Source organism: Cygnus olor, chromosome 10 (genome assembly GCF_009769625.2).
Source record: "Cygnus olor isolate bCygOlo1 chromosome 10, bCygOlo1.pri.v2, whole genome shotgun sequence".
NCBI classification, from domain to species: Eukaryota; Metazoa; Chordata; class Aves; order Anseriformes; family Anatidae; genus Cygnus; species Cygnus olor.
This window is the reverse complement of record NC_049178.1, coordinates 10,018,833-10,035,762: the sequence shown is the minus strand read 5'-3', so window position 1 is coordinate 10,035,762 and position 16,930 is coordinate 10,018,833. Positions and strand designations below refer to the sequence as shown.

Sequence of the window (16,930 nt, the reverse complement as noted above, 5' to 3'; positions counted from 1 at the left end):
TGCAAGGGAAACTCGCACCACTGTCCCCACAGGGTCCTTCACTACAAACACGCTCCCTGTCCCCTCCCGCACTCGAGGATACACAGAGATGAAACCCTGCTCATCGCACGCTAAGCTCCGGCTCAGACGGGAGCAGATGAAAAGGGCATGGCTATATGGCATGCTGTCAGAGGAGACGCCGCACAAAGCCCAGGAATTCAGCCAGATTTATTGTAGTGTGCTGGTAATGGGGGCCAGAGGAGCCCTGAGCAGCCACTGCATCACACTAGCTGTTAACTGCACACCTTAACAAATCCCCTAAAAGGCACAGGGTTGACAAGGCAGCGGAGATCCTGTGGGGACAGTGTCTGAAGGGCAGGCCCACATGGGATGAAGGTGCACGGTGGCACCCGCAGGCTCTTGTTCAGCAGGGGTGGCACAGACATCTGCGTGATAGGAAGCAACAGGACTTTCTTCTGCTCAAAGTAAGTGAAAAGAGAGGAGTATTTGGGTGATGCATCGATACATTTGAAGAGCCATTCCCACTGCATCTCGTTCCGCAGAGGAGCGGCCATCACCCTGCTGTGAAATACCCCTGGTATCATCAAACGTGCTGCAGCAGAGAAACCCTTGACTCTATGAACAGCCTGCCAAGGCCAGTCTGGATATACCATGGGGCTGAGGAAGAGCAATCACCAACTAGACTGGTTAATGGGATGCCTTGCACACGGCTCAAGTTGTGGTAGAGAATGAAGGGCACTTCCAGCACCCAACAGCTCCCCCCTGCAGGTGAGCTCCCCTCCAGGAAGGAGTTACATCTCAATTAGACCCAGGAATATCAGAGAGAAATCTGAATTTCTTCCTTCATAGCCCAGTGAAGGAGAATTACAGCAGCATCAATAAATCATTATTTCCTCTCTCCTTGCTAATAACATGAGCAAACAGAGGCTCTCCCCAGAGCCGCCTGCCAATTTCCTTCTGCCCCTGTCCACAGGAGACTCCCCACGTGAGGAGGGGCAGGACCAGGCCCCAGCTCCTCACACCCCCCTCCCCGCTCCTCAGCCGGGAGGGGACGGATGCCTCTCCCAGAGCCACAGACATGCTTTCAAGAAGCATCTTTCCAGCACATTTTGCAGTACCTGAGTGTGGCCAACGCCGGGTACAGCCACGCTGAGGGTGCGGATGTATGTGCATGAATGAGGATGCGTTTGTCCCTGCAGCTCATGTTGCTTTCATCTTCCACACGCTAGAAAACGCTGCCTCGGGAGAAGCCTCCCCAGAGAGAAGACATGCACAGGATGCCTCCTTCACAAGCCTCTGCCTTCCCCATGTGCAGAGGAATGGGCTGCGGAGAAAACTGAGTGTTTTCTGAACAGCTAAGACTGCCAGTGTCCTGACCAGGCAGGTAGCACCATCTCCTCCCCTGGTCTCCCAGGGGTACCCAAAACATCGTCCCCCTCCCTCCTTGTTTTGATTTCTTCCACGTGCATGGCCCCGCTCAGCACCTGTGTTGTTTAAATGCAGCCACACAGAAGAACTTGCTCAGTAGTCTAGAATAATCATACCTTTCAGAAAAGCATTTTCTAGACAAACAGGTTGACAGCTGCATCAGCGCAGCAAACACAGGCTGAGCCACCCTGTGCGTGCAAGACTCCTACATTTTATGAAAGTGTCCCATTAACGTATGGCAGGCTTTTCTTTGCCTCTGCAGGAGGCTGATCCAAGGAAAACAGAATTTTTTCCCTTGCCTCCCCAGTTTTTCATGATTAAATGCGCTTGCTCTTCAGCATGTGCAGGAATCGGTGCCCTCATTTCAGCAGATGCCAGCAGCAGCTTTTGCCATAATAGCAGCACCCAAGCAGGGCTGCTGATTTTTACCTTCATGTCATTGCTCCAGCTCTCATAACAAGACAGACAAAGTTTTGTCTCCAGTGGCAGCTCAGTTTTCATGCAGCTGCACTGACACGGACTACTGCTGAAATTAGGATATTTATCCCGCTAGTGTACACAGGCACAGACTGGTTCTTTGTTGCTCAAATCAGAGACAAACACCACCTCTTAAGTCACATGCAGTTCGTCCCCAGTCACCACCCGACTGTCTGCACACTGTAATCCTTCCAGATTTACATGATCGCTGCAGCAATTTACAAAAAAATCAACCAGCCTTTGTTCTGCCAGGCCCGTGACAGAGATGTACCCAATACGAGTTCCCTCTTCTGAAACACACAGCTCATACAAAAAATAACAAAACTCAGCTCATTTGTATCAGTTTTGGAAATTCAGCTCTTTCCTCTTCCCCTTTTTACAGCCCCAATCAGAATTTTTTAGTCCCAAGGCCGCTGGCTAAGAGATAGGCATTAACTTATTCTTGTCAGTATGAATATGATGTGCCTTGCAGCACTTAAAAACGCATGATAAAAATGCAAGTGAAACAATGGGCAACTGTCCTGGTTACTGAGCAAATAATATGAGAAATGCTCCTAAATAACCTGCAGCATCTCTTCCTAGCTAGTGAGCAAACAAAGACATGGCTGAGCTCTTCTGACAAAGAGTCAGCCCAGAAACGGATCTTGAATTCCTGCTGATACGCCGTAGTGGGTTTTTAACAGATAAGTGTTTTCTGCTGTACGCTGACAGCTGCTGCTCAAGCGGACAGCATGCACAAATGAGAAATGAAGAGAAAGGATAGCCGGGGAAAGGGCTTAAGTTGTGCAAATCATGCTAAAGCAGAAGCCAGAGTCCCTGGCAAGAGAGATATCCTAACTAGGGACAGCAGAGGCAGAAGTGGCACTTGGAATACACAAAATCCCAAAGGCAGCAGAGGGATGCACAGCAACCAAGCTTCAACTGCTCTGCAGCCAGAGGCCAGTTTCTCCCTCGGCAGCAGGCAACTCTGCAGTCAGAGAGAAGGCGGCAGAGATACGCTGAGGGACAACGAAATGCATGCAACCCACCACTGCACACATGCACTTCCGAAGGTGCCAGCGCTTCATCCAGAGTCTCTCCAGCCATGCTCAGACCCTGCTTACTGGCCACGATGATCCCATGCAGCTGATCAGCAGAATCAGCCCCTGCTTTCTTCCCTTTGCAATTCTGTGCCCTCCAGTAACCAGAACACGTCTCTTAAGCCAAAACACGCTAAGAGAATAAAAGCACAGAGACACAGGTTTTTAAAACAAAGCAGTCAACACATACTTACATATCTTGCCATTCCCTGATGCCTTAATTCCTATGGTTCTCAATGCTTCAGGGGACTTCTCTGCCTCTGTCCCAGGCAAATAGCTGCCAGACAACAGAGCTCCCCCTCTTTAAGGTTTAGCTGTTTAATATCCTTTTGGCACACAATCGTCAAGAAGGGAAAATATCAGGCATGATCAAGTAACAATCACTGCATCTGTGCAAGGGAAACATGTTTCTACTTACATATGTGTGTATATATATATTTAATATATATTTTAGAGCTACCATCTGCTACTTACTGAAAAAGAAAGCTGCAGATAGTCTCTACACCGCAGAAAGTTCAGGATTACGAACGAGGATATATAAAGGTGGAAGGAAAGCTGCTGCAGTGAAGTGCAAGAAGCTATTCCAGGACTTTTGACATATTAGCAGTAAAAGAAGAAAAAAATACCACAACAGTTGTGCTATTGTTTGCAGTTATCCTTAGTCTTCAGTTTGGTAACCCAAAAAAAAACCACTGCAGACGCCCCTCATTTCTCAGGGAGATTCAGTACAGCTCCTAGGTTACATACATGCAGTTATTGCAAGTGGATTAAGAAGAATCTACATTAAGCATGATCAAAAATTCAACTAATTTGTGACTTCCCAGAGCGCTGGAGACATGCAGGGCAGACTACAAGTCTCAGGTCATATTTATTTTGAATAACAAAGACATGGATGTGAGTCGAAAACCTAGCTGCAGAAACACTTTGCAGCTGATCACATTTGCTAAGTGTTACTTAGACATGGGACAAAGATAGAGCCCAGAAGAAACAAGCCTGGGAAACCATGCAAGTTCCTGGCTCCTCATTCAAGAAGGAAGGTCCTGCTTTCTCAAAATTTATTTCTATAGAAGGGATTGTAGCAAAATGCTGGGAAGGTAACAGTAATACAAGAGGCAGGACCAGGAAATTCAAGTTTTTGCCATGGAGTAAATTTCCAGCACACAAGAATCGACTAAGTAAGGTTTTCAGAGGTCAAGCACAAAAATCTGCAAACAAGTTGTCAATGCCATTGATGCATAAAGCCAGATGCGAGAGGAGAACATTTACATACGTGTAAACTGAAGGGGACTTTCCTACCGCACCCCCCAGCCTGACACAGATTTCAGAGCAGACAGCTACGTGAGACGGAGGCAATAACTTGTGATTCATCTCCATTTCTGATTTATCAGCTTTTCTTCCAAAATCCTTCCTCTCCTGTGGAATGACAGAGGGAGAAGGCAAACTGCAGCTATGCTGCTCTCCGGGCATAATTAATGCACTGCCAAAAGCCAAAACGGCAGACCAAGTGTGAAGCTCCTCTTAGCGAAGGAGCAGGAAGAGGGGGCTGTGACAGAAAGCCCAGCTGCCGTCGCAGCCCACGCCGGACCAGTGGGGAACATCGGACAGAGAAGTCGGAGGCACGGTGGCTGCCAGCAGTGCTGGCCAGGGATGAAGGGAACAGGGAGAGGAGAGCTGACAACTCCAGATCTGAGGGAACACAGAACCCACAGATTTGGGCTCGAACAACTCAGGCCCGTCACGCAGAGAACAAGCGCAGTTTTCTGGTGCCTGCTGCACGAACAGCCACACGGACTTTATTACAGCCACTAATGAGGAAAAGGAGTTGCCATCCTCACAGGGCAAGCACAGGAAAGTCCTCAGCTCATTTAATTCCCAGACAGATGCAAATTGCACAAAATCATAAACCAAACATCGGTCCCCAGGATCTTTTTATCGGCTCCTTCCCACAAAGCCGTCACCGCGGGATGGAAACCTGCCTCGCGTTACCAGCAACAAACCTGAGAGAGGCCTCGCAAAGCTCTCCCCAAACAAAGATTATTCCAGTCGGAAGGATGAAAGGCAGCCTGCCTGCCACAGGATCAGTTGGCAGTCTGGAGAGAAAAAATTTTCCAGTGTCCCAGGCTCTGCATGCAGAGCAAAAGCTGCTTCTGCCATGACGGGATGTGGCTCCCTCTTCAAGCCCCGAAATTAAAAAGAAAGTCAGCAGGGCAGAATCAGAAACCATATTATGTCACCCAGAAAACCCAGTACTTTCCTCTTTAACAAGCACCTCTCGTCTTCAGGATATCTGCACGTCCTTTCGGAAATGCAGCTTATCACATTAATGGGATCAGATATGACACCTATACTGTGAGATGAAACAGCCCCCAAAACACCATACGAAAATCCCTGAACATTTGTCACGAGGAGTGAAATTGCTCCATGCAACAGCAACCAGAAAGGCCAGGCCTGCACTGCTGCCATGCCCAGAGAGAGCAGCACCACGTTCCCAAAGAGCAAGGCTCCGTTCCAAGGTGGACGGATGGTAAATAGTCCTCTTACCATCATCCTTTCAGACAACCCCGAGCCCATCAGGTGGACCGAGATCCTTGAGGACTTCTGCTAACGATATTTCAGGCCAGGGACCCAAGAGAGCAAGCACACTTATGAAGTTTTTCCAAAGTAGGTACCCCATAAAAAACAACTCATTTCTATGTAACGCTCCCTCACTACGGATCTCACCAGCAACGTCTCTTCTGTCCACAGCCTCCCTGGGTCACAGGCACAGGTGTCTGAAATATCAGCACTAGGAGACCAGGATACCCTACAACATGCAGCCACTCCCTCCCCAGCATCTTCTGGCTGCACAGATCAGCTCCACCGGTGCCCCCAAACAAGCCTTTCACCCCAGCACCTCCCTCTTTTGTGACATTAACCTGGGTGCAAAATACTCCTTAAGGGATTTAAACAAGAGCTACCTGACTCTTAAAAGGCATGTCCTACTCCACCATCCTGTGAACGGACCGCACGTCATCCCAGACTGCCAGTGGTACGAGCAAACCATAAGGCCTCTGCAGACAGGGAGCAGACCGAGGACCTCCTCACACAGCCTGCACACAACCTGACAACTGGGCTCGAGACAAGATTCAAATGCTCATTTGCTTTCAGGTGGGCCATTAGGAACACCTGAACGACGATGGGCATCGCCCCTTTTCCCCCATCACCACAGACTCTGGCAACCAGATGTACTGGCACGCCCCGAGCTGCGCTACCCAGCAGGGGATGCTAGTCACACCACTGCCTTATTAGCGAGCTATACAGAAAAGCTACACGAAGTTAAGTGTGCTGGCTAATTATAACAAAGCCATTTAAAGACCGTTGAGGGTGCAGGTGCAGGGCAGCGAGGGAAAAGGCAACGGAAGGGCTGAAATATGCCCCAGGCTGCATTGTCAAGAGGTGGATCATGCTAATTGGCCATACACAAAAATCCCAAGTATGCCAACATGCTTATTAGTTAAGAGGTGCTGCTGCAAGCACATTTATTCCTGGTAAAGGGGATGCTTCTGCTGAAGCAATCAGCACCGAGACACTACCCAAATTCAGGGAGTCGACGCAATTGAGCTATCTTGGGACAATGATAAATATAACATGAACTCTTGCCCCAAAAGGAACAAAGACGCCATCAAGATCCGTAGCTGCATCTTACAACTGGAACTGTTATGTGCATGACCATAAAGGCAGAGCATAAGCCCAAAAAAGCCAGAAATTTGTGAAATAAAGACTCTGCAGCCTTGTGAGTTGCTTTTTGACTGGCAGATGGTGGGAGTGGACAATGCACTATTTTTCTGTGCTGCAAAACTTAGACACAGTGACAGTTTCCACATTGACCTACAAAAGTATCTTGAGAATTGCAAGTTTAGCTATGTTTATCAGTGGAATGAGGCTAACTTGCTGTTATCGTCAGATTCAGTTCAAGAACAAATCCGTGGGTTGTCAGTGTTCTTCTCCCCCCCGTAGAGAAGATTAAAGAGTTCAACTAGATTTGCTGACATTTCACCCATAGTGAAGTAGGAGGTGGGTCACGGAAGAAAAGCAATTCATTAGTGTCCCACACTATCTGCAGGAAAAAAATAGCCTCCTGCTCTAGCTGCGAGTTATAATCCCATCTCCTTTTGCAGCTTAGAATGGCACTGGCTCCCCAGAAAACATGAAGAAATTAGAACAGGAGGGAAATGTCCTAAGAGGACATTGTGCTAAAGGCAGCAGAACAGCCATAATCCTGTTTACCTCACTTCCCAAGGCAGCGGATAAGAAAAACCTACATTTGTTGGACTGCTCACTTCTCAGGCACAAAACTTTCACCCCGACTCATTTGCCTTATTACAGTATTGATTTCTCACGTCCACCTTTTCACGTGCCCCATTCACCCTTGTCAGCTTTCACTTCACTCAACAGCACGAGAGCAAATTAAAACGAACACGTTGCAGGAAGCCTTTCCAGCCCATCTCCAGCACGACAAATCCCGTGGGAAGGGAGATGGCCGGGACCTAGCTCACGTCCAAGAGCCAGATGGTGGCCCCTCCATGGGGGGACCTGGAGAAGGACCCTCTGGTACCCAAGACCCCGAGAAGTGGGTGGAAGCTGCCTGATAGCAAGCAAGAGACAAACAGGAGCTCTCATGTGTGTGCTTTGGGCAGCCCAAGCTGGCTGCCTCTCCCTTATTTCGCCCTCCAAACACCTACATGTTGAGCTGTTTGCTCTTCCTCACGCATTCATGATTTAGTGATGAGACTTGGTAGGTCAAGCTGGTGGTTAGCGATGGACTTGATGCTCTGGAAGATCTTTTCCAACCTAGATGATTCTGCACACCCCATGGCCCAACTGTCAGACGGTCAGGTGTTCCTCCACATCTCCAGAGCAACGCAAGACCAAACATTGTCAACAGCGGTTTTGTCAGGAGAATTTTTTGCTCAGCCATTAATAGTATAGTACATTTAAAAGCTTTTGAAGCGATCAGAGCTCAATGTCATCTTGAGACCTTAAGCCTCTGAGTGAGAGCTCAGGAGTACACCCAGTTCAGATGTGGTTCATGCAGGTCGAAGTCTCAGATGCCAGCCCATAACACAGGAGAAGGCTTCTACGAGAGCCTGAGACCACAGACAAAATGATGCTTCCCTGGTTGCTGGAGGGGTTTTTTTCTATCCCTGATGTAAAGTATTACATTGCACAGGCCATTTAATAACAACTAATTATTTCATTGCAGTTATCTCTTGTAATCAAGCTACTGAAGACAGACGCCCTAAATCAGTTCCAAAAACAAGTTAAAGGGGATGAATTTTTTAGGCTCAGTCAATAAAAGTGATTCTAGGGCAGACAAAGACTTCATCACTTAGAACACAGCACTTCAAGGGACGTGACGTCAACTGGAAAAAGTCTTCAGCTACAAACACTTTGATTCCACAAGGCTCAGGGAAATCCCTAAGCTTATGCATTAAGTATGTAAAGAATTTTTATTCTTATTGTTCTTAGTTAAGGTATTGAGTTTGAATGCAGCTATTATTTTTACTTGTCAACAAACGTGGGCTTCACTGACAGCAGCACTTGACACAAAGACTCCTGACAGCTCCTGCACAGGCGACCAGCTGCTGCCTGCCTCTCCCACATGGTCCTTGGGAGCAGGACCAAAAGGAACAGACCACGGTCCTGCCATTTATCCACTGGGCATACCGCACTTTGTCTCAGATGGTCAAATCGCATTAGCCCCTCTTTCCCCCACAAACACGCATCCTTTCCTCAGGAGTGGAGGAAAAAAGGCTAACTTCGAGCAGCCTGGAAAGCCCCAGAACTCATCGAGTTCACCCAAAATGGAATTGTCACCACATTAGACCAAAAGGCTGTGGAGGTTTGCGTTTGTCTGCTTCGTGGGGAGCTTCAGTTTGATCTCTTCAGGCAGCCATCTGCTTTTTCCAGGAGCTGCCGTTGCTCTCTGCACACCCGTGGCAGCACACAGACACTGCGCTGAACTCGACTGGCACCAAACCCCCGACTTTGAAAATCTGTCAGCAACAATTCTGATCTTCCACTTGCAAGAGGATGAAAATTGCCTGCCAAGGCTTCCTTCCTACCTCCTCCTCCTCCAAAGGTGGGAGGATGCAGCCCTAGGGCTTGGCTCAGCCTCCTGCCCATTGCTGGTGGGACGGACAGAGACCTTTCTCCAACAAAAGCACCACAGATCTCATCTGCAGGTGGCTCACTGAGCCAGGCAGCCCCAGGTCCTGAAGCAGCTTTGGAGAGCAAAGACAAGATCGTGACAGGCATTGAGGACTGTTCCTGTCCGCCCCATCTGAGCCCTTCCTCCTCGTAGGCAAGTCACTATTTTTGCAGGTCTTACCAACATCTCCCCCTCACCCCTTTGTTTTTTTTTACTAATATAATAAAAGCTTTGGAGCTGGGGCCTGCCCTCGGATTTCCATCCTGCAATGCACTACCCAACTTGTGCTGGGGGAAGAAAAATAAAGAGAAATAATAGCTATTACTTGGATCTAATCTGAACCTGGAACCAGTGATTTAGCAAGACATGACCCACAGCCTGGAATTATCTAGCACACTTAGTCCGACAGCTTCATTTTTTATTTATTTTTTATTTTAAATTAAACCTCTTGAGCAGCTGAACAAAGTGAAATATCAGTGTATGTTGGCATTTCCAGATGCCAGGCACAGAAGTCAGTGTCTCGGACTGCTTTCATGCTCACAAGCTCAAGCCCAGCAGTCTGGGCAGGACACAGGGACAACATGGTGTAGATGGGACCCACGTTGCTGGAACAAAAGGCAACAGCCCAAGCTCGGGGAGTGGGTTTAACACACTCGCAGCTGCGTGCCACTGGCTCCATAGCTGCAGCAGACAGACAGGAGGACAGACACAGCCTGCATGCGATCAAAGCCACCTAGCTGCCAAGGAGGAAGGCAGTGACAGCTTCTTATAAACAACTCGCACAGGCAAACAAATAACCAGGAAACACAAAGCCGGGAACTTTCCATCCCATTCTAAAAAGCCCACACTGCCAAAGTTTTACTTCCCCTTCTTGTCTAAGCCTTATTCGAAAAAGAGAACAAGTATTTAGTATTTTGTTCCCTTGCAAGGAAAGCACACAGCTCTGCCAAGCCAGCTCTGCACAGCAGGGCCTGAACAGAGATGAAGCTGACGTGAAGCTACTTCTCCTCTCTTGCTGCAGGTTAGCAGATCTTGTGTTTGGGACAACTCTGCTCCTCTGCTAGTGGCAAGAGAGCTTTGCCCAAACCAGCACTTCATGTCCCCACGGCACAAAAGCAATGGCAGGCTGCAGGGGAGCAGAGAGAAACACATGCAGTTGTGAATCACGTCCTTGGATCCACTTCGCTTATGACAAGTTCAAAGGGTTATTGTTTTGTTTGTTTTTAAAGCAAAGGTTTTGCCGTGTGATAAAAATCAAGGCACATCAGGCCTGACAAGTAAAGGTCAAGCCTGACTTGTGAGCCAGCACACAGAGCTCTGTCAGAACCTGTGCCTTGTAAAATTTTGGTTATAGCACTGACCACATAGGATGGCAGCCTCTGTGAAGTCCAATTTTCTTAGGGACTATCTAAGGCTACAGTCACACACAAAGGCTACTGTTTCCTCTCGCCTTATAACCCCTTCTGGAATTTTTTACCCTTTTTCCAGGGCCCAGACTGACAGTTCAAATGCTGAATACATAACCATAACCTTGAATGGGAATGCCGAAGTTTAAATCCTTCATGAGGGAGTAAAGCTGGGATGCTCTTAAAAATTCTGTTTATTTTTATGCACATCTGAGCTATACAAGGAAGAAAAGGAGGAGGTTGTTCCTGTTCCAACAGAGCTCTCCTAGCAATGATCTTAACGGATTCAGCTGTTTTCCAGGTTTCAGCCAAGAGATGTAAATACCTATTTTGTACCTTGGGATTTGACTTTCCCCACAGGAATTAATGTGCCCCAGACCCTGCAGGGAATCCTCTCAGGCCAGTCAGCAACCACGATACAATCTGCTGCTGCCAAAGCCTCTCCTAGCACAGAGCCCGCGCCGAGCACGGAGGTCACTCTTCTCTAGCGGGGAGCCCTTCACCCTCTTTACGCTGTTTTCCCATCATCACTAACACCAGCACATTTTCCTTCAAGATAAAGCAATACAAATTCCTTCTCCCTGCTCTTCAGAGCTCCTTCTTTCCCATGGGCTGATAGCAGAGTCAATCACCTTCGATTTGCATCCACTACATTTTGCTTCGTGGCCTCTTGCCTCCCTCCTCACTTACAGGCCAGGGATCAAGATCTGGTAGAGAGAGCCACGTGCGTGGAGCCCCACAGCGAGCTGGTGGGGGATTTGAACAGAAACCAGATCCTGCACCCCGTATGTTAATCGCAGACGCACCTCGCTCAATAAATGTACACAATTCAGTCATTACTGAAGTCTTTTCCCTGCAAATGGGTGAGAGGGAGGGTGTTCGCATTTTCTGCCCACAAGGCTCAGCACCTTGCCTACCATTTTGAGCAGACGCTTCTTGTCTTTGTCCAACCAAACCCAGCAGTTCTTCCCTTTGATAACAAATAACAAATCAGTCATTTTGTAGGTGTAAACAAGGGAAGAAAGTTTAACCTTCCTCTCCTGATGAAAGTACTAATACACACTCATAAGCGCAGCCTGCCCCTACTGCTCAAATGGGGGAGTCCAGCTCTCGGGGCAGACTGCATCTGAAACCAAAATGCCTAATTATTTTTAGTCAAAGTACCCTAAGTAAGAACATATCTTCGTGGCAAAGCAAAAGCTGAAGATCTTTAGCGCACTTCTACTTTAATCATTCTGAGCTGTGAAAGATTGCAGAACTTCTGGCTAAAATTTTGAGTCTTTAGCTACAGTAATTAGAAATGGTTATAATTCCCCTGACTGTGTAATTTAGTTTCAAGAATAAAACTTGATCTCGAAGCATTAGTAGCTCTGATATGATAGCATCTCTTATTTCCACAGCCCAGGGAAAAATGTCTCATTCTTTCAGTTTCTTACGTGTGTCAAGAAACACAGCCTCAGCTGCAAAGCACTGCCAGCTGCTTATTCTCCAAAATAAAACTTTATTTTTAGTCTAAGTGCTTATTCAGGATCTGAGCGCTCTGATTAAGCTCTCACGCCCATTAAAAGCTCTGTCAAATCCGAAACAGATGACAAATAGCGATTGAGGCTCCAGAGCAGTGCAGGAGGTGGTCAGTACATACAACAGCTTGCACTTGTGTCTTCTGTCCAGGAGCAAGGGCAGAAACCTGCCAGCAGCCAGAGCCAGATTTGGTGCAGATGAGGGAGAACAGCTCTACCACGTAGCTCCCTTACAGCTGAGCACAATTGCTAAAGCTCAAATTTCCAGTGGCTGGGGATTTGCCTCCTAACAAGCATTACGAACGGAGCATCTGAGCATTCGGTGAGCATTGCAGCACGTGCTGCTTCGCTGCTGAACCAACGCGTTTGCTACCTCGGCAGAAAAGCAGCCAGATTAGCCCAGAGCGTGCGTCAACGCCACAAAATGAATCAGGAGTTTTCTGCGAGCAAATGGAGCTCACATTTCACTCCTGGACAAAACCCTCGCTTCTCTCTGCAGCTCGGGGAGCGAAACCACTCCTGTGCCCACCAAACAAACTGGCAGTACCTGCGCTGTGCCTCTGTGCGTCTGCTTATGCTGCAGGGGGATTCTCAGTAGTTGCTAGGCTGCATGAAGCAGCCTCTTATTTTTATCACATGCCTGTTTGTTCTTGTAGAAGATACAGCAAATAGCAACCCAAGGCATCCTTAAAATGCTTGCTATACTCTTGACTGTGTCCATTTTCTAACCAGATGGTCCAAAGCTTCTTGGCAACCAGCACGAGCACCTTCCCACCTAGACAACTCCCCTCTTGCTCTTCCAGAGCTACATCGGGAATGCGCAAGAGCTAAGAGAAGGCCTCAACCAACCAGAGATTCAACATTTCCAACCGTTTTTCAGCTATTACAAATAAACTTTAAGGAATTTTGAAAAGGCTATTAATAATTTCAGAGCTATTTCCTAACTGCTCAGCACAGCTGCGCAGCTGACTTGCCTATGTCGGGCAGCAGGCAGCATGTGAAACCAGCCCCACAACGTGCCGCTTATTTTTGCGCCACCGTCATACACCAACAAAGCCCGGTGGTTTCCAACTGCCGCCCCCACCTCAGTATGTAATATCAACACTTCTGTTGATGGGGGAATACAGCCTGGGCTAGGACGGACCGAGGACAGGGCAAAACCAGTTGTGGTGTCTGGAGAAGATGAGGGCCGACACAGACGCTGCTCCCTACGCAGGTCCCATATCCAGGAGCAAACCACTGCAGCCTTCAGCCGAAGCTGGAGTAATCCAGACTCCTGTTATGAAATTACATGGCCCACCATAATCATGGTAACGTATGTACTACTTAAGCCAGTCACAGGACCCTAACTTGCTTGGCTTGGCGTTCCCCCCGTCCTGACACCAAGTCACCCCCTGCTCCTAAGGAAGCTTCCTGAACTGAACCTTTTACTACTTCCTATGAAGCACCAGAAGACCCATCTTCTGGAGTGACTTTCTGACTCCAGAGGAACCCTGAGCTCCATTTTAACCTCCACATTTTTCCACCATCCATCACATAAGCACCAGCCCATAGCTGCAGACACGGGACCAACCTCGTGCAGACAGGCACCTCTCTGCAGAACCAGAAGCCACGGCACTCGTGCCGACAGCTTCACTGCAGCAGCATTTGCCTGGCAGTAGATCCCCCAGACACCAGCGCTTGTCCCTCGCTCTGACAATTTTTCGAGGGGACCACGCTCGTGCTGCAGCCGGCCTGCTTGCGATCACCACCACGGGCCTGCGGAGCCAGGGCTCGGTCGCACACGAGGCCGGCCTCTGGGCAAGCACCTCTCTGCTTTTAACTCGCATGCTACCCTCATCCAGCAGCCCACGGCCTGATCCTCCCCTCCTGCTGCTTGGTGGCTTCAGTATTTATCCCTGGAGCCACACTCGACTTGAAATGACTCTTAATAACACAGCCAAAAGGGAACCACGGAAGAATAAGATCAGCAGGAATACCGGTTGAAGTTGGGCCTTCCTAATTGACCACAATTAACTTCGCATCATCTGCAGCTCCACGTGCCCTGGCTGGGGCCCAACTCGCTTCTTAGAGGCATTATGTGCTTCTGGAGAGTCTGTTTTTCTTTCCCCTACAACTCTCTGAATAGCAACACTGCTAGCCACAAGGATTTCAGTGAAAACTTCTGCAGCATTTGCGACAAGGAGACACCAGCCAAGAATAAGCTTTCAATAATAAATGGGAATTATTTTTTCCCCTCTAGAAAAGCCAAGGCGCGAGTTACCCGTATCTATGAAAGCTGAACAAAAAACCTGAAAATTGAGAGGAGCCTGGAAGAAAGCTAATGCTCCTCATAGAGGATGGCACCAGCGAAAGCAGCCCAATCCTCTCCCCATGAGCATCACTTCGGCAGGCTGCTGCGAGGGGATTTCGGGAGATTTGCTGCTGGCTGCGACTGCTGTGCAACCTTGTGCTTACCTGAAACCTGACTGCACTGCTAACGAGCCCCAGGCTTACTTTTACAATGGTGACTCCTGTTGGCCACTGCTCTCCCTGCTAAGCATGCTAACACTCATCGTTATCCCTGTTTTTCCTGTGATGTATGGGGCAGCGCTAATTGCCTCCCAAATCACTGTTGCTAATTGGTATCAGTGTCCTTTTTAAAGCGAGGCTGGGTGACAAATTGCTTATACTCCTATCCGGGCACACTCGCACAGACACAAGCAAGCTTTCAGGCAGAGGATGCTCACTCCCAAGCCGGGCCTGCTTGCTTGCCATGAATAAAAGCGGGTTCTGATTTCAGAGCCGGCAGGATGCTACAGCGGGAAGCAGCCAGGCACGCTGGGCACGACTGCAGCTGCAGAGCAGCAAACGAGGTCCTGCTGCCTCACGCACTATCAGGCCAGTTCTAGCATTGGAAACCTAACTGCCAAAAAAAGATGGGAGGATGCAGGAAAGGCTCTTCTGTTTCCTGCCACCAGATCCAAGGGCATTTGGGAAGTTGCATCTGAACAAGAGGAGAGCGCCCACAAAGTCACCAGCAATTCTACACCAGTGTCAGCAAAGTAACAGACTGTCAGGAGTCACCCACGGCATGTTGCAAGCGACCTCGGAGCACTTTAAGTGTTAACATTAAGCACATTAAAATGAACGCAAGTTCAGCAAGACACACTTTTCCTGTAAGATTTTGCAACCAGAGGGAGCATGGTGGAACGACACAGGGAGGCCGCTCCAAAAAGAGTTGCTGCAAGGGAGTAGCCTCCTGCACCCACGGCCGAGCAGGCGTCACACCACACAAACGCAGCGGGGGCTGCAGAGCAGCAACGCCACCGCAGGGGTTTACAACCCGGCGTTTAGCAGGGCCTTTGCCCTGCAACTAAACAGCCCCTGTAAGGAGCTTAAGGGCTTATTTATCCAGGGATGGCCCCTCCTGGCCGCCCGATCTGCCGTGCAGCAGAGGCCAGGGATCGCCTGGTTTTTTGCAGGGAGTGCTCCTGGTTCTGCACGGGGCTGGGGCAGCGCCCCAGGGACCAGCACCACCAGCAGCACCAGGACCAGCACCACCAGCAGCACCATCCCGCCGGGATGCCGGGGCTTGGCCCCGCGGCCAGGCCCACGCAGGGCTGGGCGCAGCTGCCCCGCACTAACACGGCCCCGCCACGCCGCGGGCCGGCACCGGAGGCGCTCGGTGAGGCCGGGAGCGGCGCTGGCCCCGCGGAGCTCCACCGGGGGGCGGCGGGGCTGGACCCCCGGGGGCCCGGCCTCGGCACGGGAAGGTCCCCACGGTGGCTCCCGGTGCCGGCGGCTCCCGGTGCCGCTCCCCGTGCCGGTCCCGGTCCCACCCCCGGTCCCACTCCCGGTGCCGGTGGCTCCCGGTGCCGTTCCCGGTGCCGGTTCCAGTCCCGGTGCCGCTCCCGGTCCTATTGCCGGTGCCGATCCCCGTGCCGGTGCCGGTCCCGGTGGGTCCCGGTCCTACCCCCGGTCGCAGTCCCGGTGTCGATGGCTCCCGGTCCCGCTCCCGGTCCTATTCCCGGTACCGCTCCCTGTGTCGGTGCCGGTCCCGGTCCCACTCCCAGTCCCGGTCCCGGTCCCGGTCCCGGTGCCGCTCCCGGTGCCGCTGCCCACCTGCAGCCGCTGGAGGTAGGAGGCCGGCGCGTACCCCGTCTCCCCGGAGCCCGCCCGCGTGACGAGCCACCAGTGCTGGTTGCTGCGCTCCAGCAGCAGGAAGGTCTCCCCGGCGGCGAAGGGCAGCGAGTTGGGCTCGGCCGAGCGGAAGCTGTACAGGGCCCGGTACATGGCGGCACCGCCGCGCTCCCACCCCGCGCCGCCCGCCCGCCCGCCGCGCGCCACCCCGCGCCGCACGCCCCGCCCCCCGCGCGTCACCGCGCGGTCACGCCCCCCCCGCGTGGCCACGCCCACTGACACCACCGTGGTCACGCCCCCTCGTCGTGGCCACGCCCCCGTCGTCGCCCCCGAGCGCTGAGGTGTGCTGCAGCGCCCCCTGGCGGCACGGAGGGCACGGGGCGGGGAGGGGGGTGTATGGGGAGAGGGGCGGGGGGATTTGGGGGTACAGGGGTGGGGATTTGGGGGTACAGGGGTGGGGATGCAAGGCTGCAGGGTGCAGGGATGTAGGGTGCGGGATGCAGGTACAGATGCAGGGTGCAGGGCTGAGGTGCAGTGATACAGGGCGCAGGCTGTAGGGTTCAGGGATGCAGGGTGGCAGGGGTGCAGGGTGTAGGCTATAGGGGCAGGGGTGCAGTGATGAAGGGTTCGGGGTGCAGGATACAGGTGCAGGATGTAGGGTGCGGGATGCAGGTACAGGTGCAGGGGTGGGGTGCAGTGATACAGGGT

General features: G+C 50.8%; 1 protein-coding gene across 2 annotated transcripts in view; it reads right to left on the bottom strand.

Annotated features, from left to right (window-relative positions):
* Positions 1 to 16,440, bottom strand: part of NCKIPSD (NCK interacting protein with SH3 domain) — a 49,069-nt gene extending 32,629 nt beyond the window's left edge. The window contains exons 1-2 of one of the 2 annotated variants that reach the window (XM_040568806.1): positions 16,205 to 16,339; positions 2,934 to 3,117 (exon numbers count right to left, since the gene is read on the bottom strand). In XM_040568806.1, coding sequence (XP_040424740.1) covers positions 2,934 to 2,972 — 39 coding nt within the window. In that variant the 5' untranslated portion in view covers positions 2,973 to 3,117; positions 16,205 to 16,339. Of the gene's footprint in view, positions 1 to 2,933; positions 3,118 to 16,204 lie in introns of both variants that reach the window. The other variant, XM_040568805.1, reaches the window with a different exon arrangement.
* Between the last annotated feature and the right edge of the window lie 490 nt (positions 16,441 to 16,930).